Source organism: Xiphophorus hellerii, chromosome 19 (assembly GCF_003331165.1).
Source record: "Xiphophorus hellerii strain 12219 chromosome 19, Xiphophorus_hellerii-4.1, whole genome shotgun sequence".
Lineage (NCBI taxonomy): Eukaryota > Metazoa > Chordata > Actinopteri > Cyprinodontiformes > Poeciliidae > Xiphophorus > Xiphophorus hellerii.
In genome coordinates, this window is record NC_045690.1 from 25,987,345 (window position 1) to 26,013,634 (window position 26,290).

Here is a 26,290-nt window from a genome sequence, read left to right on the forward strand (position 1 = left end):
TTGGACAGTGCTCCGTTTGAGAGCAGCAGCATCCTGGTGTCTCTGGTGCTGTTGGAGGACCCGGTTCAAACCAGACGGCTGTCTGCTGACGGTTCTGAGGGCCGTGATCTGGGTTTGATTTACAGATAAGTGATACAAAGGATGGACTGTTGCATATAAAAACCTCCAAACATCTGACACAAATAATGAGGCAAATGTGCTGCCTGCTTAAACATTTCCTGGAATAAACAACGCCTCATAATGATATAATAAAGTACCATAAAATTGCACAAAAATCCGTGAGGGACGACGGAGTCCCAGCTCGAAATTCCATGAAAGAGGTGACACAGGAAGCCCGTTGAAAGGCTGTTTACATCGTTTTAAACTGTGTGATTGTGAGCGTGAGGGGGAATAAAAATACCAACAGGTATTTTGTTCCATATAACACAGTAGGAGTGTAACAGGTAAACCTTCTATGGATGCAAAAGCAAGAACTCCCCACTTGATGACTTTGTGTTTCTGTGTTTGATATGATGTAAAGCACTTTGAAATGCCTTGCTGCTGAAATGTGCTATACAAATAACATTTGATTGATTAACAAAGTTCTACAGCAATCAGTTGGTATATGCTCTTAGCATGCAGATTTAATTAGTGACAGCTTTCAATAACCTCTGCTCACATACTTTAGACTTCTCCACAATGCTGCTTCTTTGCTTTCTATTCTTTATGCACACACACACACACACTGCGGGTAAGAGGATTATAGTGGAGTGCTTTGTAGAACTTATAGCGAGCTACTAAATAAACCTCTTTAAGCACAGCAGACAAACTCCACTGATTTCAGCTGAATGATTAGAAAAGCACCATGTGGTTAAATACACAAATGAAACTCCTGTGTGTGTATCGTTGTTCGTTTCCCCGATAGCGTTACGAAGCAGCCGGCCCACCTTTGTGCAAACGCTTCTGCAGGTCCAGGTGGAGACGTCGAGTTCTTCCTGAGCCGCCACACACATTTCGGATGTCAGCTAACGCACAAGAGAGAAGACGGCGAGCTGCAAACCAAACCAGGCGGACGCAGCGAGGAAAGCCTGCAGCTCCGATCGCTCCATGTGACACGGCAACCGGCCTGCAGCCTATCAGATCCACAGGAAGTTGGAAGCTGACACTGCATGCGTATTGTTGTTAGGGGGACGGACGGGCGCAGAAGCAGCCGGTGGTAAACGGGGTTTGTGAAGCGAGGAGAAACCAACTAGAGCCCCCAAAATATTTACATTAAGATCAAGCTGATTTTTTTTTTTTCTTTGGAACTGAAAGGGTTTCAGAAATGTTTGTGCAGCTGAATGAGAAAATGCAACTTAGAAGTTTTTTAAAAATCTTCTACTTAATTAGAAAGTTGTTCATCAGCTCAGAAGATGGGCTTTTGCATATTACAAGTCACAGCAGGACTATTATCTGATGTAAACACTAACTTTGATTTTATTGAATGAGTATAATAAATGAATAAAAAGCAAAATAAATTTAGAAACAGTAGTAAATTATGTTTACACATTCAAAGGAGTTGGTAGAACTATAAACTTATTTCACCCACCCCTCACATCTACAGAATCAACCAATAAATTACTATTCATGTTAACTGTGTTAACAGTCTCTTACTCAGGATTTTCTATATCCATATCTATAACTGATACAACACATTCATTCATATTTTCATGTCATTTTGAGCAAGCATCAATCATTTTTAACATGTTAAAATTCTTTATAAATCAATATATCAGTAATAATTGATAACTTAATTAAATAGCAACAGCATTGATAATAACAGTAACTATTTCTCATATGAACATGCAGCGATGACCATCTTTTTAAATGACGTTTTAAACTGTTTAAAAACAAAACTTTGCAAATAGAGGCAACAGAAGTTCAGATCTGACTGACAGTACGAGTCCATGGCGATAAAAACTGAACCTTAAATAGTTTTTATACTCTGTACTTGCTGTTGTCCTGTATAGCACTATAGAACTGCTCACAGCACAAATTAAACACCGGTGTTTAAATATGATGAAGTTCAAGTTTGAAGGTTTTCTGCAATGTCCTAGTCACGCCTACAACAGCTAAGCCATTGATTATTGCATGATAATTTAAAATTACTAAAAATGAGATAAATAATCTCCATTCAGGTGATTAATATCTTTTGAAGGGAAATTATGTTTACAGAAACTTCATAATCTAGTTTCTTAATGGTTTTGGTTGTGTGTGGTTCTTAATTTTGTTTTAATTTATTGATTTTGGTTGTGTTTTGTTTTTGGATATTTAAAATCTGTTCTGGTTCTTAACAAAAATGTAAGTTTATTGGTCCTTAAGAAGGCAAACTTGTATTATTATGTGATTGTCAATATATCATTTGAAAATGGTCTCAGAACAATGATATTATAGTTTAGCATAATAATTTCTGGGTCAATTTATTGTTCAGAAATATTTGCAAATCATTTGCAATTCAAAAATACACTTATTTCCCCTCTAGCATTAATGAAGTAACGCCTCATTTTAATAAGAGTTGATGTCGATGCTGATGGCTCAGGGCAGGAAAGATCTCCTGAAGTGGTCTGTGTTACAGTGGTTCTGAAAAAGCCTCTGACTGAAGACACCATCTTTGCGCAGCAGTTATATGAAGATGATGTCTGTAATTTTCTTACATCAAATCGTTTACATCAGCTGGAGCTCCAGCTCATCGACTCTGGAAGAAATCCACTTGGTGATCAAACTCATTCCTCCACCAACACTTAACTATTATCATGGAAAATAATGTCTCTAAAACTCATCGATCAGAGTGGTTTAAGAAATTTGAAACTGTAAATCAGTCCAAACTGGTCTTCAGTTTTTTTGCTGTTTTGTGTTCTCCTGGTTTTTCTTTCCAGCTGGCGAGAGTTGATGGAAAGTTAGACTTTGATCCACAACAGACATGAACTGTTGACTTGTATCGAGGTACATAAAGGTTGTGTTTCCGAAAAAAACAACAACTACGGGGAAACACCACCATGATCAGAGTGTTCTCTGGCTGCCTGGGGCTTGGAGGAGGACAAGCAGTGCCCCTACCCCATCTGTTGCTGTGCACTGCTGGTCAGAAGCCAGAAAGAAGATTTTTATAATCTACTTTTTTTTTTATTTCTACAAGAAAGAAAGATTCTGCAGTTTAAAAATATCTCTGGTCATGAAAAACATTCAGAGTTTGGCAACTAAAGTAGTGTCATCTCTCTTATTAAGGCAATTTTAAATCCTGGTTTATGTCTATAAAGTGTCTAACTCCAGGCCAATCTAATTAACCTCCTAAAATCATCATTTTTTAAAAAACATCTTTAACTGGTAAATAGGCATCATATCTTGCAATCGGAAAAGTTGTGGGTTCAATTCCTACCCTCAAGTTGCCTGCCAATGTGTTGGGTGTATGGACATGTCGCTGCTAGTGGGTAACTGTGGCTCTAGTGTGAAAGTGTTCTGAATGACTAGTCCAGTCCAGTAACTATAACTGTCCTAGTCAATGTAACATAATTTCAGCGTCAAATTTGAACAACTCTTTACTGATTAAAATATTTACACTTAAGCCATGTTATACATTTAACTTTTTGGTCAATGCGAGAATCTTATACCAGCCCGTGTCTCACAGAGGTTCTCTGTACATTTGCATTAAAAATAAACTATTTACAAGAGCACATGTGCCAAGTCATCAAATCGTTAGCCTAGTATCATAATTGCCTAATTTGAAAAAAAATATATGATTTTGGCAAATTATGCCACTCCGCTAACAAAATGACACTTAAACAGTGCATTGAAAATCTTGCAGTACATCCTGAGCGTCACCATGACTCTGTTCCGTCAGAAGACGTTGACTCAGACGGTATAATTGTCCAGGTGTGGCAGTGGACCTGTGGGAGTGGGAGTATCACTGTGAAAACAATGAAACTTCGCTGTGGATCAGCACGAGCCCTGAAATGTGAAACATCCACAGCAGACACCTTCAGGTCTTCCTGGTCTCCCAGCTGTGAGCTACACACTGAGATCCACTGTCTCTTGCCCGACACTTCTCAATCTCTTCTGAATATCAATGAGATGCAAAAGACATAGAGACTTTTTTTTTTCAGGCGTTTTCAGAAGCTGATAGGCAAACGTCTCTCCGGCCCGTGCTCTTATTTGTTCACTTCCAAGTGGATTAACCAGAAGAACTAGTAGGCCAGTACTTTCCTGTCGAACCACAGAGCAAACTCCCGAGCTAGCGTTCATTGATAATTGCTTGTGGCGTCTAATTCCTGGCATCAACGTAAACACTGAACACATTACAGCCAGCACATTCCCTGAAACGCCGCTGTTCAGTTTATTTACACGCTTTGATTTCAAATATGTGTTCGCTGAGAAAATGGTTTAAAATCACATTCTGAACGTTGTATGTAAGGGAGATGTGTTAATTAGCCGATGAGTGCCGCCCAATAAATACTCGGAGCCATTCTTACCGTTCTGTGGGACATTCGTTGCCAGTGGAGTTCCACTGAGTCGTTCCAATGTCCCCTTCTCGTTTCCCCCGAGCTGTCCCCTTTATCTGTCACCAACAGCTTATGGTTGTGAAGAATATGAAGAAGGAAGAAACAGAAATTCCAACTAGTGGCTCGTCCAGTGGTTGGGTGTCTTTTGGTTAGCTGGACCTAACTGCATCAAATGCTACAGTCCGGTTAGCTACATGCTAGCACCTAGCAGCCTTACGTCAAAACATTGAGTCCAACCGCAGCCGCTCAGGTGAATATCCTGTCCTGTTCCATACCAACAGCAGCTCCGCGTCACTGCCCAGACCGAGGCGTCACGTGACGGACTGAACAAATGAATCGGTGGTGCAGATGACAGCTCCGCGAGACGGTGAGTGACTGCTCGGAGCGTGAAAATGGCGTTAGCCGGCTCCCCCTTAGTCCTCCCTCGGTAACACTGATGTCATCTTGACAGGATTAAAGAGGAAGCTGCGGTGACAGTAATGAGCCAGATTTGTGATACAATCTTGAGCGTTGAGAAAAAAAATTGGGGGCTCTCAATGTATGCTTCAGAGTATATTATCTTATGGGAATGAAAAATATCTTACAGTGATCGACCCAAGTTATGTTAAAAAACAAAACAAACAAACAAAACAGTTCAGTTGACGAAGACTGTGGCGCCATCAAGGGGGGAGCATGGGAGGCAATGGTCACCCCTACAAATTTGGTGCACATCTTTGCCAGATAGTCTTAAACGCATAATATTTCTCGCAAATTTAATTCATGAGGGAAGTTTTAATAAATTTAAGATATAAATTTATGTATGCTTATACATTTATTCTTCTACAGCCTGCCAATTTTGAGTGATTGTTACTCATTCTCACTCCCAAATGATGGGAGAATAATAAAACTATTTAAATCAGGATCTGGCTATTAGTTTCTGAGTGTCACCAGGTGTGTTATGTTACTGTCAGTGAGCCAGCAGCTGCCATGTATGCTCCAGTCACTTGATTGGTGATTACTCTTCTAGCTGCAGATTGATTTTATCTTTTTAATTGATTTTAGAAAGACATATCCTTACTTTCTATCAGAATTTTACATACATTCTGAATACATAATGCTAATTAAATCAAAACACAGTCAGACATATGGATAGCATGTAAATATTTATTTATTAAATTGTTGGAGTGCTGTTTTTCTTCTTGCGATGTCTTTCGGTTACAGTCCTCCAAAAGTCGTTGAGGGCAATTCGAGCCATGAGTAAAGTGATGGTGAAGTTACGTCTGTACCACTCTCTGGGTGTATGGGAGGAAAGGCAAAAAATTCAGTCATGCAAAAATATTTAGTTTGCAGTGTGCTGTTAAAATACTGAATTGCTGCTTTTGATACACATTTGCATTAAAAAAAAAGCTACTAGCTGGTTGATTACAGCTTGTAAAAATAATGAGAATAATTAAAAACGAGCAGAAAGGAAAACAACGACAAAATCACCTGAAGAGTTGATGCATTTAGGTAGTAAACAAGTCCGCTACTTTAGCATGTTTATTCACAAAACTCTCTCTAGAGCTTGTCATGATTGTTCTCTGCACACAGAGCGGTACAGCGCTGCTGGAGCACTGGGACATGCACCAGCAGCATCATGGGAAACATCAAGCGTACAAAAACAACTCACCTGTTGTAATCTGCATGCCGCATTCTGTTTTTGTCCAAGAAGCTTTTGTAAAACACAGCCATCTCTTCACTGCTTAGGGAACGCCGCCTTCCTGAGGGAGAGACCAAGATGCTTCACGTTAATTTACTACAATGTCATCTTAAAACATCAGAGTGTACCTAGAGAAACTTTTAAAGGAATTTTTATTCTCATCAACAATTCCTCTAGTCTACTGCACCTCTTGAATCCTGTTAAGTGTGAGAGTATATATATATATATATATATATATATATATATATACATACACAGTACAGACCAAAAGTTTGGACACACCTTTTAATTCAATGAGTTTCCTTTATTTTCATGACTATTGACATTGAATTCAATGAGAAGGTGTGTCCAAACTTTTGGTCTGTACTGTATATATATATATATATATATATATATACATATATATATATACTCACCATCTTCTCCATGCAAAGTCAAGCCTTTTGCGTTCAGCTGTGAGATGATGAAAGCTTCTTTTTCCTGTAGAGAAGAGGAAAATAAAGTTGTTTTCTGCTTTTAAACTTTTCCCTTGAAAAATGTTATTAAAAGTGGTAAAAAAAAAAAACCCAAAAAACAGGACTTTGAAAAAAGCTTTTATTGAAACAGTAAAACCATACACCAACCAACAGTTGTCAGCTGTTGAATTAAGTAATTTTTTTAAGATAAGACCTTGAGTTTGTTTTGACAGGCTTCTGAAATATATGTTCACTTCTATTCTCTGAGTTCTTGTTGTGGTTCCTGTTTAATGAATTACTGCATCACTAATGACATGGAGATCAGCCATTGGTTCAGCTGAGGTGCAATAGAAGCCCAGGTTGCTTTGGTAGCTGCCTTTAGGTCGTCTACCTTGTTGGTCCTGGTGTTTCTCATCTTCCTCTTGAAAACCCTCTATTGACTTTCTATAGAGGGATTGGCCAGCAAAGGTCAGTTTGCTGGCCAATCAAGCACAGTACCACCACGGTCACTGAAGCAGCTTTTGGTATTTCTTTGGTATTTTTGGCACAGTGTAAAAAGTTTTGCTGGAAAATGAAAGCATCTCCATCCAGAATGTCAGCAGGAAGTAGCATGATGCTCTAGAATGTCCTGGTAGACAGACAAAAGAAAACTCAGTGGACCAACAGCAGCAGGTGACCAGGAAGTGGTTTAGATTTCTAGATGAAATTGAAACTAAACTTTCATCTGAAAAGAAAATCTTGGACCACTGAGGCATAGTCATGTTCTTGGTGTGTAGGATTCATCTGTATCCAGAACTCAAGCCAATCCTTTGTGAAGCTTCTCCAAATTTTTTGACAAATTTTGTTTGAAAATCTACTTAATCTACTTAAGTCTGCAGATGTCCCTTCCTTCCACTCGACTTTCTTTCACTATTCTTCAACAGTGGAACTCTGTAAACAACCAGCTTCTTCAGCAATGACCTTTTGTGGCTTGGTGGTTTGAGTTAATAAACTGATTAATGTGAGTTTCCAGTATTTAACTTTTTCCCGGTTCTACAATTTTCTGAGACTCAGAATTTAGGGTCGTCATCATCTTTAAGCCAAAATCATCAAAATGACAAAAAACAAGGTATGAAATATACGTGTAATAAATCTATATCCATCCATTATTCTTTCTGGGGATCAACAACCATGTGCACACACACCCCCACACACACGGCACACACACAGCAGTTAACCCAACAGTGAAGTGGAAGTACCTGCAGAGAAACAACACACGCACAGAGAGAACTTTCAAACTCCATGCAGAAAAGACCCCAGTCTGGGATTCAAACCTATGACCATCTGGCTTCAAGGCATGAAACTAAATATGAATTTCACTTTCTGAAATGAGTGAAAATAATATGTACAACTTTTACAGAAAATTATTGTTGTTATTATCATTATTTTTAGATGTACCTGTACGAACACTGAAAGCATAATTATTTTAGTACATTTTCTACAGACTGTTGTAGATTGCTGCCCTCTGCTGGTAGAAATAAGACTCTATGAGCTATGAATTATAGAAATTGAAATCTTCTGGGAATTTTACTTGTGAACAATATATATGCTTACGTAACCCAATAAATGAATCAAACAAAAGGAGTTGGAAAACGTGAATTCAAACCTTGCTGAAGCTGACGTTCTGCCTGGTCCAGAATACGTGATTCCAGTCCTCAGTTTCCTGCCTCAGTTTTCTCAGCTGCTTTTCCAGATCAGACTCGTTCTCACTGACACGGTAGACAATGGGTCGCAGGTTTGACAGAGGATTTGGGGGACCGATCCAGTCGTGTGTGGAGCTGGGCTCTGGCCTTGATGCAGACATCTATGTATATCAAAAAGTGGTTATAAGACCAAGAAGCACTGAATTTAAAAAAAAAAAAAAAAAAAAAATATATATATATATATATATATATATATATATATATATATATATATATGATGCTAGTTGTTAACAACCACTCCTTTAGTTTGAACAAAGATTCTGGAAATAATTTGCCTTGAATTAAAACATCCGTGTTCTCCACCAGTGAGGGTGAAAACACCGCTTTTGATCCTCTCTCCTTCAATGATGACCACAATTTGAGCAAATAATGCACTGAGCCTAAAGTGCAACTAGATAAAAAGAATAAATAAATAAAAATCCTTTTTGAATCGTTCTTTATGGTCGTCACTTTACTGAGTGCTGAAAAGAGGGAGTGAATACTTTTTGCAAGGCACTGCAGTTGTCCTGTGCACAGATGGACGTCACAAGTCTTTAACTGAGATGATAAAACGCTGTGCTTATCATCTCTGAGCAGCCGTCGTCATGGAAAAAGCGAGAAGAAAAACACGATCCAGGAGTCAGGGACCAAGAAAAAGGTACACACACCTGAAACACACAGGTTATCAGCAACCAAATGACTCATACCTAGATTATTTTCTTTCCTCATCGTTCAGTCGTTTATTTAGATTGAATGTTCTGTTGCATATATGCAGATAGCCTCACATATTACTCCAGAATCTTTTAGTAAACAGAGAAGTTCGGGGTCAAATTTCTGACACAAGCCACAAGCCACCCCGCCACCGTGTTTTATACACACATAGTTGGTTTGTGTTGAGATGCTGTTTGGTTTCCTCCAAATACACACAGACTGTTAATGTACGAGTCTGGTTTGTTCAGATGAAAGGGGGGGGCGGAGGGCCATTAAAGTTGGTTACTAAAATTCAGATTATGACGGTTAGAGGCGACTGCTTACAAATATGGGAATGGTTTTAAGGAGAAAACAACACACACAAGCTTGAATAATCTTGAAAATGTACCCGCTCTCTTTGACATTGAGTCAACCCATGCTTTTAAAATAAACTAGGCAGTAACAGTGGACAGTACACGCTTTAAACGAGCAGTCTACACATAAAATAAAAGCTCTGATACGGACCTTTATAGTTTTTTGCTTCTCGGAACTACAGAGCCGACTGCTGGCTCCTGACATCCGGTGCAGCCGCAAAGGGGGCAGCAAGAAGCCACTGACGCTCCTCCATGTCGCCGCTGCTTTGTTTGCCATTTTAAATACCTCGACATTAATCCGTATTTGTGATGGTGATAAAGCAGAAAAACATTGTGTCCTTTGCTAACACAATGTGCTAGCGCCCTCCTGTTTCTACTCTGTTCAGACAAACTCTACTACTTCGACAAATGTTTCTGCCAACAGCTCCACCTGCCGGTCGGTGCCACCCTAATGAAAACGACTTGCCACAAGGGCGTGAAAACGTATGTTATTAAATATGTATACAAACAGACGTAGTCTTTACCATTACATCTGAACAAAAAATAAATAAATAAAATTCGACACAGAAATTTAACAAATATAATTTTGTATCATGATTAATAAAACTTTTTTTTGATTCTTCACCAACTTCAGGTAATTCCCAAATAAATTATTCTTTCTATATGTGAGTTTATTTGTTAAAATATGTACCTGTGAATAAAAAAACAATGAAATGTAATTAATCAGAAAATCTTCTTTCTTTTTTTTAAATAAAAGCTCCAAATGTAATCATTTTTCACCGTTAAAGGGTGCAGATCGATTATAATAGTCGCCCAAGTCAAAACAAATACAGTGTATTAAAGTCACAGCGCATAGACAAAGGGAGAGTATTTTGTTGTATTTTCATTGGATACCTCGGTTCCTTCTTACTTTAAGCAAGTTAATGCAAAGGGGTGTGTAGGTGCGCTCGAAAACTTCACCAGCGCGCACCCAGTTCTTAGAAACCCCGCCTGTATTCCAGGTGCTTTCGGACGTACTTGCCTCTCCTCTGACCACTTGAGACTGCGATAGTAAAAGGAGCGCACCAAATGTTGGACAACAAAAACTTACACCGAGTTAGAAAATTGTAAAGTCTTTTATCAGAAAGTCGGCACTTCATTATATTTTTCTCACTATGTAAAAATAATTTGCATGCGTTATGCAAATATATATACATAGTGTGCTTTTTAATTACATAGACAGCGTAAGTAAATTACCGTATACTAATTGGGAAAAATTCAACTCCGTGTAAGTTTACACAGTTGAGCAGGAAAGTAACTGCTAGAAGGTAGCTAGGTAGGCTAATGTTAAGCTTTAATCAGCGAAGGAGCGTTCTATCCCACAGCAGTTCAGATGGCTGTACGCTGGTTATGCAGGTAAGGGGGGGAGCTGGTATATTTTTAAATTGAAGGGTTATTTTAGATCTAAAACCCCGTTTTTGTTTCAGCAGGTGGGGCAGAGTCAGGTGATCATCGGCACTGAAACACAATGGTTTTAACAGTGTATGGAAGCTGGGGGTTTTTTTGTTCGGTGCTTTTAGGTTTGAAATCATTCGTTTAATCTGTGTATGCTTTAGTTACGCCTTTATTTCTAAACTAAGTAGCTTTGAATGGTAGTGAATGAAGACCGTGGTTTCTATCGTGGGAGGGGCGACACCATTCCGACCGCAGTCATTCAGTCAGTGACAGAAGAAGATTCGGTGGGGAGGTAGTGAAGCTGACCCGGGAGCATAACCGAAATTCCTGCCTTCGCCTCACCACGCTCGGAAGCCTTTTTCTTTCACAGGCCGATCTGGCTGATGGAAACAGAGCTCGGCCACAATGTGCGCGAATGTGTTCGGCGTTTTGAAAAGGTGAGACCTAACGATGATGTGTCGGTGTGTGTGAGCGGGGATGCAGCTGACAGCATCCGGAGATGCTTCAGGGTGTGTGTGCGCTGGTTCCTGATCCCTTAGCAACCAGCCGGCCGATCGGGGGTATTCCGTGGTGACATAATGCGCAATGCCGGTGCAGGCAGCCTGGAGCTGGGGATGGCGCTTGGTGGTGGGTCGCATGCTACCTGTAGCCCTGTAAGCCTTCATGCTGGGTGACCGCTTGCTACTAGCTGCGGACGTTATCGTTCGCATCTTCCCATTAGTTATTTTTCCTAATCTTGAATGCCGTGAGGGAAGCAGGAGAGGAGTGGCTTTCCATGCTGGATTTGTTTTTCCTGAGCTTATCCTACTAAATATTCGGATTTGGAAGCTTTCGCCTGGCATGTGATCATCCACTATTCTGGAAATGCACATCCCCTTACATAATGGAATGTTGACTCCAAACAACATTTATTCCAATCCAGCTTTTGGATAAAAAAATAAATAAAAATACATTACCGGTATATTGTGGAACCGCACCTGTTTTCTAGAACCATGAAACTGTGCTCTTTACCGTGCAGGACAGAGGGCCCGCAGGACCAGGGTTGGAGACCTCTGTCCTTCAAGACTTCAGGGATTTAAAACAGAATTTCTAATTACTTTCTTTTATCAAAAATCTTCACTTTGGCAACCCTAACATAGAGACCGGGTTTACGGAGTACACTAGTAAGTGCTGTCGTTTGTAAAATTACAGTAAAAAATAAAATAAACAAATAACAGCAATAAATTGGGTTATTTAGCCTGAATGCAAAAAGAAAAACGAGGGTTGATTTTTCAAAGTCATGTTTTCACCATTTTAGTCATTCATTTATAAATGTCATACCTTCAAACCAAATATTTAGTTAGCAAGCTAACTGGTTAGTTTGAAGCTAGATATTTAGTTAGCAAGTGAAATACTTAATTGAACAACTAAATATTTAGCTCTGAGCTTGCAACAATATTTAGTTTACAAAATAAATGCTTAGCTAGCCGATTATATATGTAGCTTGGAGAATCGTGCACAAAACTATAAGAGCTTCAAAGAAATCAAGCTAAAGACAGAACTACAACAATGAAACTAAAAGGCACAGAGAGCATCCACAACCAATCACAACAGAGCTCAGACACACAGAACTACAAAGGTTGTATTCAGCAAGAGTCAGTTTATTCTGATTTGTGCAATGCTATTTTATTTAGCTGGATCCGAGGAGCCCAGGGGTGATTTAACATTTAATCGGGAGTCTGTAAATGCATCCGCAGACACGCTGATCAGAGAATTAGTAAAACTCTGACCTGCTGATTCCAAATTTCTCTCCAAGAATTAAAAATAAAGACAAAATACTTTTTCTAAGCTGAAAATGTAACCATCTTAGTAATAAAATTTTAAAAGAAAACTCTTTTCTCAAAAACAGCCCAAAGTTAAACAGCTGCCGCTCTGCCTTACTTGAAGTGTTTAGATAGATTCAAATCCTTTAGGGTTATGGCACAGAGGTGTTTCTAGAGCTAAACCCAACCGAAAGGTATCGCAGCGTATCTCATTTACTGTCTTGGAGGACAGAATATATTACACTAAGGGTTTTTTCGTCTCTATTTTCTGTGATTATTTCCTGCTCGGTTTTAGAACATGGTACTGTGGATCCTTGTCATTGTAATAGACAATGGTTGCTTTAGTAAATTCAGAACTTATGATTATTTGTATGAAATCTGATTTGCCAGAATGGTACTAAATATTAGGGATATCTAACTAGCGTCCAGCTAGCGAGCTACCTACCTAGCTAGCTGTCTAATTAGCTAGCTAAGCCCCACTTAGACAGTAAACATTAACTGTAAACCTCTCTGCCAGCTAAGTATTAAAGAAATAGAACTGGACTAAGACAAAGAATTGTTCTTGTGACATGTTTCACTTCCTGTTTTTTTTGACAAATTCCCATGTCCTGTTTAAAAGTTGCAGCCTATCTAGAAGCTTCTTACACATGTTGAACTTCCTCTTGCTGTTAACACCTATTGATAGTGCTTTCACTGATCTGAAAAAATAAAACTGTCCAATTAAGCTTGCCACTCTAATTTCAATGCTTAGTTGAGGATATTTAGTTCTTTTATTAGTCGGTGGTCTAATTCAGCAGGTAAGTCCAGTAACAATATCAACGGTAACCTTCAACACAGTCTTGTCTCCAATCAGACTTGAGACTTATCCACACTTAGCCCGGAATTTATAAAAATGAATATATCTCCCACATTGTTTTAAAAGAATATTGTACACATGGGATTGCTTTCAGAAAAGTTTTCATCCATACGAACCCACACAAATCTGCCACTGTGTTGTTTTAAGCCTGCCAAACGCATAGGGGGCAGTGTAGCGCAGCTACACCATCCATCAGACAGGAGGTGCCTTTGTGTGGACAGAAATATAGGTTGAAATACTTATAAGTAGCGTATTAGAAAATAAAGTTATTAAAACACAAGGTGATGCCGACTGGGGATGTACTCATGTCGGGTATGCGGATATGTTGCCATTTTATTTGTTGCAGAACCTAATTTTTCCCATGTACACACTCAAACACAAATATACAATTTTCTCAAATTCCTTGTTTTAGTCTGACTTTTCCTAAATAATCATTCGTAGTGATAGAGTTCTCAAGAAAGGCCAAAACCGATAAAAATGCATTTGCTTTCCCAGACGTCCAGCTACGTGCCTCAGAGCTGGCTGCTAATTGATCTGCTGTCCTTGTGCCCCTTGTCCAGTCTCTTTGGGAAGCCTTTTGATGGTGGAAAAAGGATGGACCATGGCGGTCCACAGGACCAGCAGCAGCATCCGGCGGAGCAGCAGCAGCCTTACCATCCGCAGCCTCCTGCGATGATGAGACTCTACGAGGTCCAGAAAGAGGTCTCGACTCTGGGGCCGCAGGTCTGCACCTTCAGCGGCCTGCAGAACGACCGAGAGTACAAGCGCATGGAGCGCGAGCTGACCCAGCTGCTGCTGCAGGTGGACCAGGTGGACACGGAGGGCAAGCTGGAGCTGCAAGGAGCGCGCAAGAGGGCTGCGCAAGAGGTGGAGGGCCTCCTGCGGTACCTGGAGGAGAACGCCTCCCACCCGTCCCGCCTGGCCATCGACGAGCTGAGCAACGCGGCGCGGGAGCTGGTGGACGAGCGGGTGGTGGCGCCGCAGCGGGCCGGCGGGGTGGCGGAGATAAACGACGAGCTGGTGGACGCCCTTCAGGAGCTCGTCCTCAGGCTCACCCAGATCAAGACTGAAGGCCGGGTGCCGCTCCGCAAGGCGCGCTACCGAGCGCTCACGCGGCTCTGCGCCGTGCAGGACGTGCTGGAGAGCCGCACGCCGCAGCAGACCCTCTCTCTGCCCCTGTCGGGGGACACCCACGAGGCCGTGAACCGCATCAACCAGGTCATGGTGAAGGTGAGCATGGCTCGCAGCCAGCTGCTGGCTCTGCTGATGGGGCTGAGCGGGAGGGACAGCTGCGCGCACCTGTCCCGCATCCTGACGGAGCTGCAGGTGGAGCTGGACGCCCTGGACGTCTCCGGTAACGCGGCGATCCGGAATTACAGGAAGCAGGTGGTGGAGGAAATAAACGGCCTGCTAAAACACCTGGACCTAGAGGGAGAGGGGGACGACACTCGCAGGTACATCTCAGTTTACTACAACCAGGACTGTCGCAACAGGCAATTAATTAATCGCACCATAAATGAGCTCAATAATTTTCATTCTGATGATTGAAGGGCAATTATGTTAACAGAGACCTCATCATACATTGTATTTAGAGTTTTGGTTGTCTTTTAGTTTTATTCCCGTTTTTGGTTGTCGTATTTTATTTAGGATATTTCAAATATCTTCCAGTTCTAGTGTGATTTCTAGAAGATTACAGTTTGAGAGGGCGACTCTGCATTAATAGGCCATTATCAGTAAATTACTTGAAAATGGTCTCCACAGCAATATTATCATTTATTGCAATAATTATTCGCATTTGTTACGTTACAGGCCTAATTATAATGACATAATAATAGTAATATTAACCTTTAACTGCCTGAATTTATAACAAAAGAATTCTGTTTTTGATGCCCATCAGATCATAAATTAATGTTTTGGTATTTAAAATGTAAATTTGCTTGAATCGGCATAAAATGTGCATCAACAGGCATTGCTGCTATACACACAGCACTTTGTGTTGTGGTTGGAGCAAAATTTGTGGCAAAGGTCCACAAGTCCAAAGTTTGTAGAGAGCAGCAACTGTCCCATGCAAATAAAATAATAATAATAAAAAAAATAGCAGACGTAAAATAAATATGTCAGTTTGTCTTTGAGGTCCTGTTCTAACATCTGAAGCCGCCCATGCACGTTGCTTGTCAGGACCGTCCTCATCGTTGCAATTGTCACAGAGACAAAATTTCACATTTTTAAGTCGTACCGAGAAAAAAAAGTCAGCAAGACTAGCATAATAGCATTAAGGGAAAAATATAACAGGCCTCTAAAAATCATGTCCAAATAAATTCTGGCCCCATTTCCACAACATTCTAAAGAAAACATTGGGATTGGACATGGGGATGAGTATTGGTCCATTGTCGAAATTAACGAAACTGGGGCAGATTTATTGATGCGCCTCTAATAGTAAAAGTAAATCCACAGCTCAGGATGATGGAAGAGTGGCGAGAAGAAATCAATAAGAGTTCCTGTTTTACCTTCACCACAAGCGGTTTACATGTGGAACTTGTTCCAGGTAGATTTGTGGCAAAACCTAAATGTTGAGCGTCGCAGACTGTAACACAGAATGGACGAAAATGTTATTCTCCAGAAGTTCAAAGCTGGTAGACACATGTTCCAAAACACTTGTACCTGGACATTGCAGCAAAAGATTGTTCCACATAGTCCTGTCTTGGGGGAGCTGAACACATATACTAAGAAAGTTTGGAACCCTGTTCTGTTTTCCTTCTGGTTTCCATTCTCCAGCGATGATCGGAGGGAGCGCTCAGTATGGTGAACCTGTGTCTGTCTCTGTAGGTACGATTTGGCGCAGAACAACTCCATCCGTGAGATCGAGGCCGTGCGAGCCCACGTCTCCCACTTACGAGAGGGTGTCCTGCGACACTGCGTGACGGGTGACCTCAGCTTCCGGCCCAAAGCCGAACTCCAGAGCCTTCTCACCCACCTGGACCAGGTGGACACGGCCAAAAACCCGTGCATCAGAGAGGCCCGCCGCCGCGCCGTGGTCGAGGTCCAGGCCGTCGTCACCTTCCTGGACCTCCGCGAGGCGCTGGTGTGCCGCCAGCCGGGCCCCGGGGAGCACCCGTCGCACCGGGCCGTCTGGCTGGTCCTGGGCAGCCTCTCCGACCTGCAGGCCCAAGTCCTGGGCTTTGACGGCAAGCGGGCCGACAAGAGCTACATGATGCTGGAGGAACTGCTGACCAAACAGCTGCTGGCACTGGACGCTGTAGATCCACAGGGCGACGCGTCCACCAAGATGGCACGGAAGCAAGCGGTGAAGTTCGCCCAGAACATTCTCAACTACCTAGACATGAAGACGGACGAGTGGGAGTATTGATTAATCCAGGACCACGTCAGGTCGGACACGGCTGCAGGAATTAAAGGAGCTTGAAAATGGAGCGTCATCATTCCGTCAGCTGTAAATATTGCCTGAAATACCCAGAATCCACTGCAGCAGAGCTTCTTTTTTTTCCCTCTTTTGTGGTAGTCAAGGCCAACCCATATGAAACTCCTTTTGTGAAACACATTTTGACACGTATTTTTCTGTGTGCTCTTCGACAATTTTGTGTGTGTGCGCGGGTGTACGCGTGTGTGTGTGTGTGTGTGTGTGTGTGTGATTTCCTTGTTGGTGTCATTGTGTTTTGGTGTATGGTAGTAGGAGCCTGCAGCCAAAGCACTGAGTAACGCTCGTTGTCTTCTCCTCCAGACTGCACTTCATATTGATAAAACGTTCAGTTAGAGTGATTGTAAATCAGTAGCCTCTTTTATTATCTTGACTGTCAGTTGCTAATGGCGACAGCTGGTGATACGCTACCAGAGGCAGGGGTGGCTCATTCTGTATAATTAGAAAAACCAGGCAGTAGCTGTGTTTCCGCTCCAAATGTGTGCAAAACTTTGTCTATTGTGCTAGTGTAAAAAAAGACAACACAAGTTGCGGTGTTCCCATTAAATGAGACACAATTAAAATCACACGTGAATAAGTTTGTTCACGCGGTAAGTCATTAAGGTCCGTGCCGCGCTTCCAACTTCTTCCTGTTGTCGTTGCCTTTGTGGTTTTCGCCAGTGGCAAAAACCACAAAGACGTGGTTCGACAATGTCCAGTTGTTGATCATCTGAATCAAAGAAAATGTTTCCATTGCAACTTAGCGAAATAAACCGATTTTTAAAAAATTATCTCATCTTTGCGTCACACGACTCGCATGATCAACAGCGACCAGATGTTGCCACTGGCGCAAACCACGAAGAAGAAAACGGGAGGAAACAGAAAGATCATGGTGCTGCATATTTTTAATATTTTGTGACCAAACTTATTCATGTGTGATTTTAACTTATTTCTTATTTAGTGGAAACACAGCAATTGCAAAAATTGTGTTTTTTTTTTTTTTACATTAACAAATTATTGACAACTTTTTGCGCACATTTATAATGAAAACGCAGCTATTTCAGGCTGATGTTACTGCATTTTCTACTTTATTACATCTTCGAATTAGACAGTAGGAGGTTAGATTGCTAATCTACGATCATTCTCCACTGAAGAAGCAAGAGTCTGAATTTTGAGGCCAATTTCTGATCTATGATTTTTGTAAAGCTTCGACCTGCCGATGTAGATTTAGATCCGATCTGATTTCTCCCCTTGAGTTGTAATATAGCCGCGTCTAATTACAGCATTCAGAATAATTTCTCCTCCACAGGAAGAAGGCCAGAAAAATTAGGTTATCAGGAGGAGAAGTGACATCACACCACATCAGTTGCTGTCAAATACAGTTTTGATCATTTAAGCATGCGTCCAACTTAAGGCGCGGGGGCCAAATGTAGCTCCCGTAGTTTTTATGTGGCCCTCTAGACTCCAGAGCAGAGGGATCTAAAGCGACTCCAGAGGGCCGTTTGATCAGGTGGTTGACACAAATGGAGACTTTTATTTGTAACCAGGAAAAAACTATTACAGACAAATAGAAATCTTAAAAATGTTGGCTATGGTACAAAGTATTCAATGACCGAGCTTTTTGTATTCTCTTGTGAGAATCCATCCATTCAGCAGACTTGACGTTTTTCCCCTTGAGACAAAATATTTGGATAGCTCTGCTCCAGAGGAGCACAAGAGAACAGCTTTGTGCTTGAACATCATTTGATCAAATTTAAGCCGTTTTTAATCAGTAAACAGCCAAATAAAACATCAGTTTTGTTTTAGATTTATCGATTGCGGAAATTCACACAAAATCAGCAGGTATCCACATCTTTTGGATACCACTGCAGCAGAGCTTTTTTTTTTTTCTTCTCCAAAATCCATTTGCAGAATTTTGAGTTTACTGCAAATTGTCGAAATCGTTTAATTCAAGTTATGCTACTTTCCACCTATGGGTGGCAGTATTTCTTACTTTTAATACAATACTGCCTCAGATTTCATCAGGTTGTAATCCACCATCAACAAAGTCACATTGACCGCCATATATTAGTGTAAATACCTCAAAATTCTTTGTAAATATTTCTAAATTAGCACCAAAAAGTCTGTGATTCTGATAGCAAAAAAAAGTCACAAAATCAATCACCATAACTTGGAGGGGGGGGCAGAGGGAGGTTGCAACCAGCTCAAAAGGAGAAAACAGAGCGACTTTGCTGCTAAGCCTTCATGTTATCAGCCCAAGTCTCGCTCTCTCACAGATTTTATTTTCTAAGTGAGCTAAAAGAAATGGTCTGTTTCAAGTCACCGACCTGTCCCCGAGTCTCGAGAGTCGGGGCCCAAAGCGCCGAAGCTCCACCCGAAAAAAACAGCCTAACAGTTGACAAAGAAGCACTAAAAATCTATTTTAAGATTACTTGGAAGTCATGGATGAATGTTTTTTTTTTTTTTTTTTAGCAGAAAGCAGGATGTTACAGAGATGGAAGACTTCAGTTTTAGCTGCATCTCTTGTCGTCTGTTCTCAGATGTTTGTCCTGACCGTGTTGTGATCACACCAGGCTGGAAATAGATCAGATATGAATTATTCCAGGAGAAGCGTGGCGATATTTCGCCGTCGCTGCTTCTGTGGCTTCTCGTCTGTCTATTTGTTTCCACCCGCTGCTTTCTGTTGACGGAGGAGTGCGACTGAAGCCTTTTGAGGAAATTGGACAGAAAGAGGCCGAGGCGACGATCTCCGCAGGACTGGCGTGTCGAGGCTGAAGCTCTGGGGGGGCCCCCGCTGGAGGGCCCCTCGGCAGGGAGGCGCTGACGGAGATCACAGTCGACAGAACCTTCTAGAAACTTCTCCGAGCTGCTGGAGAAGGAGGGAGAGAGAGAAAGGACGTGTAGAGAAGTCTGGAGCTCTGTGCCTTTTTACTTTTCAGCCTTTTTTTTACCCATCAGTTTGTGTAAGACGGCGTCTTAGTGTAGCAAAAATAGAACGCGTTGTTTAAGGTATGCATCAATGCACTAGAATAGGACACCAAGTACTGAATGTGTTTTATTGAGAGAGCACCTTGGCCAGTATCACAACATGTTCACTGGGAGTTTGTTTTTTATGTTTGTTGTATCTCCTTTTCTTTTCTGTTTTTTTTATAAATGCTTATTTATTTCCCAACAAAGTTCTAATTAGACTGACATCTTAATCGGGCAACTATACGAGTTGCTTTCTCCTAAGGCGTCAACTGTAGCCCAATAATCTACTGACAGAACCATTTATCATTAGTTGGAGAGCTTCAAAAAAGATACAGTGTTCTGTAAATATATTCATATGCCTGGACCTTTTTCACAAACAGCCACAAACGTCAATGTATTTTATTGGGATTTTAAGATGGAGAACAACACAATATTTAGATTTTTTTATGGATAATATATCCCTAATATATATATATATATATATACAGACTATATATACAGACTGATGTTAAGTTCCATTTTGTTGCCGTTTGTTTATGTGTTTCAGAAGCGGGAGGATGGGTTTGGTCATTTGGTAGTTAAGTAATTACTTTTTTTTTTCCTAACAAATGAAAGTTTCAAAAGCATTTTAATACATTTTGTATTTACTCTGATACCCTTAAATTAAAACCTGTGCACTGCAAGGTTATTATTTATTTATAATTTACAAATGCAATGCACTTGTCAAATCTGACAGAGCGGCACTGCTCGTCACCATGGAAACACCATCCCTATGTTGAAGCATGTCAGTGGCAGCATCATTCTGTGGGGATGCTCTTCAGCAGGCATTTAGGGTCTGCTCAGATAAATAAATTGAATTTAAATTCAAAAATAAAGAAGTTGATTTGGATTATTAATCACATTTCTTATTAATATATTTAATTATTAATTAGATGAGTTTGTGGCAGCACTTGAAAGCTGTTCTCCCTCCAATATTAATAAACTTAAGCTATTTTGCAAATAGCAGTTTGCTTCACTTTCAAGAAATGTGAAAAAGCTCCAGTGGTTTGAATACCTTCCCAAACCTAAATCCAGCCTCTTTATATAAAACTGAATTCTGCACTGCCTACATTAAACTGTTTTTTTTTTTTTTTTTGGCATGACTGTTTACAGCTGAGTTTTGTATTTAGGTCACTGAACTGTCTGGAAACGCAGTGGAGTCTGCTGTTTATACACCAAGCTAACATCCAGTGCAGCTTCAGTTTATTTATGCGAAATGTAAATTAGAGGTTTGTGCCGATATGCAGAAAAACCACAATTGTATACATGAGGCACAGCATGTGACGGCCTGTAGCTTCAGAAAGTAAACTAAACTAAACTCCAGCCTGGGCTTTGAAATTTACAACAGGCCATTCAGCCGATGCGGCGTTGGCGTTTCTGCTTGAAATGACGTGGAGTTCAGAATTCGTCACAACAGCGTTTGATAAAACGGACAAAAGTGCAGCATCAAAATGCTTTTAAAGACATCTAATCTCCTCTTAAGAATAAATGTTTTGAGTTATCACTCCCCCCAAATGTTTCGTTATTGCACTGAAAAACAAATTTGGTCAAGAGAAAAGCATTTAATAAAAAGAAAAAGTCATACTCTGGTTCCGGAAGTGTGCACACCCCTCAACTAATACTTCAGATGCAATTGAAGAATTCAAGTCTTCTTGAGTTCTCTACTGTTAGTCACACTAACAGGCTAACCTGAAGTATCTTAGTATCACTGTGAGTCCAAACATATTAAAATAAATAATGTCTCCACCTGGAAAAAATCTGTGGTTGTCACCTGAAGAGAGCTTCGGACAAAAGATACCGTCACAGTCCGGCAGATGAACTGAATTTAAATGTGTCGCGCTGATGGACTTTAGCCAAAGAGAACGATATTCTGAAATTAATGTAATACTGTGCACAGATATATGTAACCAGAATGTGGCTAGCTCTGAATATTTTTGACTTTTAAAATGAATTTGAGAGTATTGACATAATTCATCATGGTCTTTTTTTGTTTGTTTTGTTACAAAAACCAGCCATTTTTGGAGATAATTTTTTTTCATGTAATTAATGCAACTGTTTGTTACATTTTGGCATTGATTATTCTCTAAACTCATATTTATTTAAGCATCTTCACATTAATTTACTTCTTTTTTTTCTGCCTCCAGTTCCTGGGTTTTTCATTGCAGCACTCGTGTAACTCCATCAATATGCGCAGCGTCAACATGTGCAGCCCTCCTTGTTCTTCAGTTTGATTTATTTCTACTCTAATCTTGACTAAATCGTCTTTTTTAAGAAATATTTACAGGACAAATACCAAAACTTAAGTATGGCAGATTGGTTCAAAGCAACTTTAAAAGTGAAAGAAGTTCAAGCTGTCAGATTGTCCCACAGTGCTTTGGGTGAGCCGACTTCACAAACTGGTAGTTGTTGTTTTCCTTGGTGTGGTTGCTGAGAGGGTAAATGTACATTAAAGGGTCACATCTCCTGATGGCTTTCCCAAAACCGCTGAGAACTGACTGCGTCTTAATACACAGCAAAATCATATCTGATAAGATCATCTTATATCTGCTGCAGCCACTTTTTGGCACGAAGCCTCCAGCTTGTCCTGCGTGTCCAGACGAACGTGGTGTCGTTTGCGAGCCGTGGTTTTTGCTAGTCGTACAAAGACAAACTCACACACAGCCTACACTCACTTTTTTCTGCCTAATTCACAAAACAGTCACGGGGAAAAGAAAGTACACCCTCTTTTATTCAAAGTTTTTACCTTTGAGGGTACTCTGGCTGTACAATGAGTTCAGGCTAGCCTCAGGTTGAACTGTATTCTCACCCTGGTTTAGCAAATGATGTCAACATTATGAAGGAAAATCGAAGTTCCTGCTTTGATTGAATGAGATTTTAGAGGGGAAGTAGCTACCACTGATCAAAGAACTTGATTGGATGATCAGGATTCTGTCCTTTTTCTCAGAACTATAACCGACTCTTAGAAAATAGGAGTTTATGTCTTGGCTGTCCAGTGTTGTTGGTCACAGTATTCAGTGACCAACAACACTGAATGCAGTTGTTGGTCTGGGAGATACTGGTGTGTATTGAAGGGAACAACAACAACTGTAAAGAAGCAACTACTGTTACCTGAAAGAGTTCATGAGGTCATTTCCAAAATGTCTAGCATTTAGAAGTGAGAAATATTATTTACACTCAATGTCTGTCAAAATTGCTACTGTGCTCAAAGAAATAAAATTTAAAAAATCAACAGCTTCACAAATTTCGTGCAAATTTAGTAACAGGTTAGGGAAGAGGATTAGTGCCACTAAAAAAAAAGAATCCAGTTTTTTTTTTACTCAGAATTCGGACTCTTTCTTTTCGGGATTCGGGCGTTCTGACAGTTATTCTCAAAATTCCGACATCTTAAAGCCTCGACAAAGAACGAGACAAAATTCTTCCTCTACAACAAACAGGAAACAACATCTGAGCGTTAAATCCTCCGGAGGCGGAGAGGCTTCAAAGGAAAAAGAGGGTGTGCTTTCCTTTGACTCACAAAAACGTTCTGCTTACTTCTACTACTACTACTGCCTGCTTTGTGTGCATTACTTATTTTATAATGTAGCACTTTCAAACGATGCAGCAACACAGATTCATACCTTGTGCTTCCGGAAGAGTTAAAAGGACAGGATGGAAGGTGAAGAAGAAGAAACAATCAACACAAAGTGAAGGATTTAGTTGGGATCGTTTTTCCCGCCGGAAGCCATGTTTACAGTCTTTTATTTACTGTCAGAATGACCTACCTGTCAGAATGTTGATCATTATCAATAACAGATTTTAAGGTGTGGATTAGACAAACAGGTTTATCTCAATAATTTAGAATGTTATTAAAAAGTCCATTTACAAAGTGAAACCCATCATTTAGATTAATTCCACACATTTTGTTTTTATATTTTCATGTGAAATATAATAATTTTCTGCTTACTGCTAATAAAAGCATGGCATTTATCTGCTTAGAATATTAAAATATTATGTAAGACTCATTGAAAAGAGACATTTTTAATACAGAAATGTGGGCTTAATGAGTGCGTTTTGTAACGGGTCTCATCAGAACACAGATACTGATTTACTGAGACGTACCTGCAAACCGAATCAATCTGAGCCAGTATTCAAACATTTATCCCAAAGATTTTATATGAATATAAAAGCCCAGTGTTTTACCACATCAGAACACGGGTGTGTTATTTATTTGGGGAGTTTTTTTAGGGGTTTTTTTCCAACCTCTAACAGCTTCCTGCTTGTTAAGAGTCTGAACTTGGCAGGGGGAGTCCATTAAAGTGTAGTTAAAAACTCCGATCCAGATGGGATTCAGTTCAGTTATTTACACGGAGCAAACAGTTTAAAGGTCAGATTTGTCTCCACTCGGCTCAGTGTAGTCTTTTATGTCGGTTCTTGTTTTTTTTTAAACATTTTTCTCACACTCACCGCCTTGCAAAAAGTATTCATGTCTTATGGACTTTTGTATTTTGTCACATTGCAACCGCAAATTTCAATGTTTTAGTATTTCATTAAATGGGGCAACACAAGGTAGCACGCAATCATGAGTAAAATAGACAGATACGTTTTTACATCCTAATAAATACAAAACTGAGAAGTGTTGAATGCAGTTGTATTCTGATATTCATAAGTGAATTCCAGTACAAGTGATTTCCCTAAGAAGACTAATAAGTACTTAACAGAGTCCATCTGTGTGTATTGTTGTACAAGGTTCTGACTAAAGGGAGCTGCGTCCTAAAGCATGCCATGTTTTACAGATTAATAATAAAAAAAAAAACAGGTGGAAAATTGTCTGAATTTTATCTCCACTTTACAATGACTTTTGGTGGTTTATCGCATCGAATACGACAAAGTCTGGGTGTAATGTCACGAACTGTGGAGGGGCGTGAATACTTTAACAAGGCATTGCAGTAGCAGCATGTGTTATTAAAGAATGACAGGAAATGCCTCAAGATTGAATGATTGTGAAGCTACAAAAAGACTGGATTTATCGGACTGTAAAAGTTGAATCATTATCCATCCATCCATTGTCTAACACCCTTGTCCCCAGTGGGGTCAGGAGGGGTGCTGGTGTCCATCTCCAGCTAACGTTCCGGGCGAGAGGCGGGGGTCACCCTGGACAGGTCGCCGGTCTGTCGCAGGGCATCCAACATTCATTACTTTCTCTTTTATGAGCCTTAGAAGAACAATGTTTGAAAAGACCATTTTAAATGTCAAACACGGTTTAAAGTCGGCCTCCAAGCTAAATATTTCATCTGAAGGAGGCAACATTTGTATTTTTATGGTGAGGTCAAATTTAAATGGGACTTTGGTGCATCACCGTTGCTTATTGTTTCAGTCTGATGATTTTATAGTCTATTTCTTTCTGGGTGGGGAACAGTAAAAATCAAATGGAAAAACAAAACAAAACAGGAATCTATTTTCCTATTGAAGCCAGTCTCTAACCTAGAAACTAGCCTTGCGTTTCTGTCTGCAAACACCATTACTCCCTTAAGAGGTGGCTGGAGTCCTGCGTGTAGTTTATTCCTCCAAATACCCGATGTTAAGTTGCCTTTAACTGCACTGACTGTCACAGGTGTTTTATGATTTTTTTTGTTTGTTTGTTTGTTTCGTTTTGTTTCCAAAAGCTGCGCTTGTACAAAAAGCACACCGCTACCGGACTGACCGTGTCGTGTGAATGCTCCATGGATGGCTGTGTTTCAGATTTGTATTCCCAAATTCCAAAATAAAGATGGTCTTATTCTGCATGCTTCGTCTCTCTTTTCCCCAAACCTGCTGTTTTTATCATGCTGCAAGAACCTCAGAAAACTTCCGACTGTTTAAGATTCCTTCTGCACACAGAACTTTTTGTTTTTCACCAGGAGATGAAGAGGGGGTTTTGTTCAATAAAAATGTATCAACTACCAAAGTTGGAAGAAAAAAAATTGTATGTTGCCACCAGAGGGCAGCATTCTCTCAGCAGAAGAGTCTTGTTAAACTCAAGCTTTTCCAATAGACTCAAATATAGAATATAAAATACATAAAACAGATTAAAAACACTGTACTGTAAGGGCAACATATCAACATGAATAAACACAATTTAGTCTAATCCAAAGAAATATGCATCTGAGTTGGTTAATTTAAAAAAAAAAAAAAACATCTACAAAATGTATCATTTAATCCGTGTAAGAGTGCAGATGGTTTTCTTTATGTTTCAAATGAGAATACCTACAGAATGAACCCGAGTCCTCCCATCAGGAATTCTGATTTTTCAGTGACTGTAAACATGCATTTATGCAACTTAAACTCGCAAACAATGTTTCTGGTGACAGCTATTCATTTTTCAGCATTTCC

The 26,290-nt window shown here is 40.2% G+C and overlaps 4 protein-coding genes across 13 annotated transcripts in view; 1 reads left to right on the top strand and 3 right to left on the bottom strand.

Moving 5' to 3' along the window:
- Nucleotides 1-4,973, bottom strand: part of klc1a (kinesin light chain 1a) — a 39,557-nt gene extending 34,584 nt beyond the window's left edge. Inside the window, exon 1 of one of the 7 annotated variants that reach the window (XR_004336718.1) lies at nt 4,482-4,970. The gene's annotated coding sequence lies outside the window, so the exon portion shown is untranslated. Of the gene's footprint in view, nt 1-926; nt 1,057-4,481 lie in introns of those variants that run through there. The other 6 variants (XM_032546505.1, XM_032546503.1, XM_032546506.1 and 3 more) reach the window with 6 other exon arrangements.
- The window catches only part of LOC116708618 (MAP/microtubule affinity-regulating kinase 3-like), a gene marked incomplete at its 5' end in the record, with an annotated part of 485,947 nt that overhangs the window by 412,911 nt on the left and 46,746 nt on the right, over nt 1-26,290 (bottom strand). The window lies entirely within an intron of this gene.
- Nucleotides 5,639-9,848, bottom strand: coa8 (cytochrome c oxidase assembly factor 8). Its single transcript, XM_032546545.1, has 5 exons — nt 9,581-9,848; nt 8,290-8,487; nt 6,606-6,669; nt 6,160-6,250; nt 5,639-5,782 (listed from the first exon to the last, which is right to left on the bottom strand). The coding sequence occupies exons 1-5, from the start codon at nt 9,704-9,706 to the stop codon at nt 5,662-5,664; spliced, it is 600 nt and encodes a 199-aa protein (XP_032402436.1). The 5' UTR covers nt 9,707-9,848; the 3' UTR covers nt 5,639-5,661.
- bag5 (BCL2 associated athanogene 5) lies at nt 8,601-25,704 on the top strand. Of its 4 annotated transcripts, none has more exons than XM_032546519.1 (4): nt 10,503-10,824; nt 10,896-11,300; nt 14,082-14,975; nt 16,348-25,704. In XM_032546519.1, the coding sequence occupies exons 2-4, from the start codon at nt 11,269-11,271 to the stop codon at nt 16,886-16,888; spliced, it is 1,467 nt and encodes a 488-aa protein (XP_032402410.1). In that variant the 5' UTR covers nt 10,503-10,824; nt 10,896-11,268; the 3' UTR covers nt 16,889-25,704. The 4 variants fall into 4 exon arrangements, with proteins under 4 accessions (XP_032402407.1, XP_032402410.1, XP_032402408.1 ...); XM_032546517.1 differs by having other exon boundaries at nt 10,899-11,300; XM_032546516.1 differs by lacking the exons at nt 10,503-10,824; nt 10,896-11,300 and adding an exon at nt 8,601-9,023.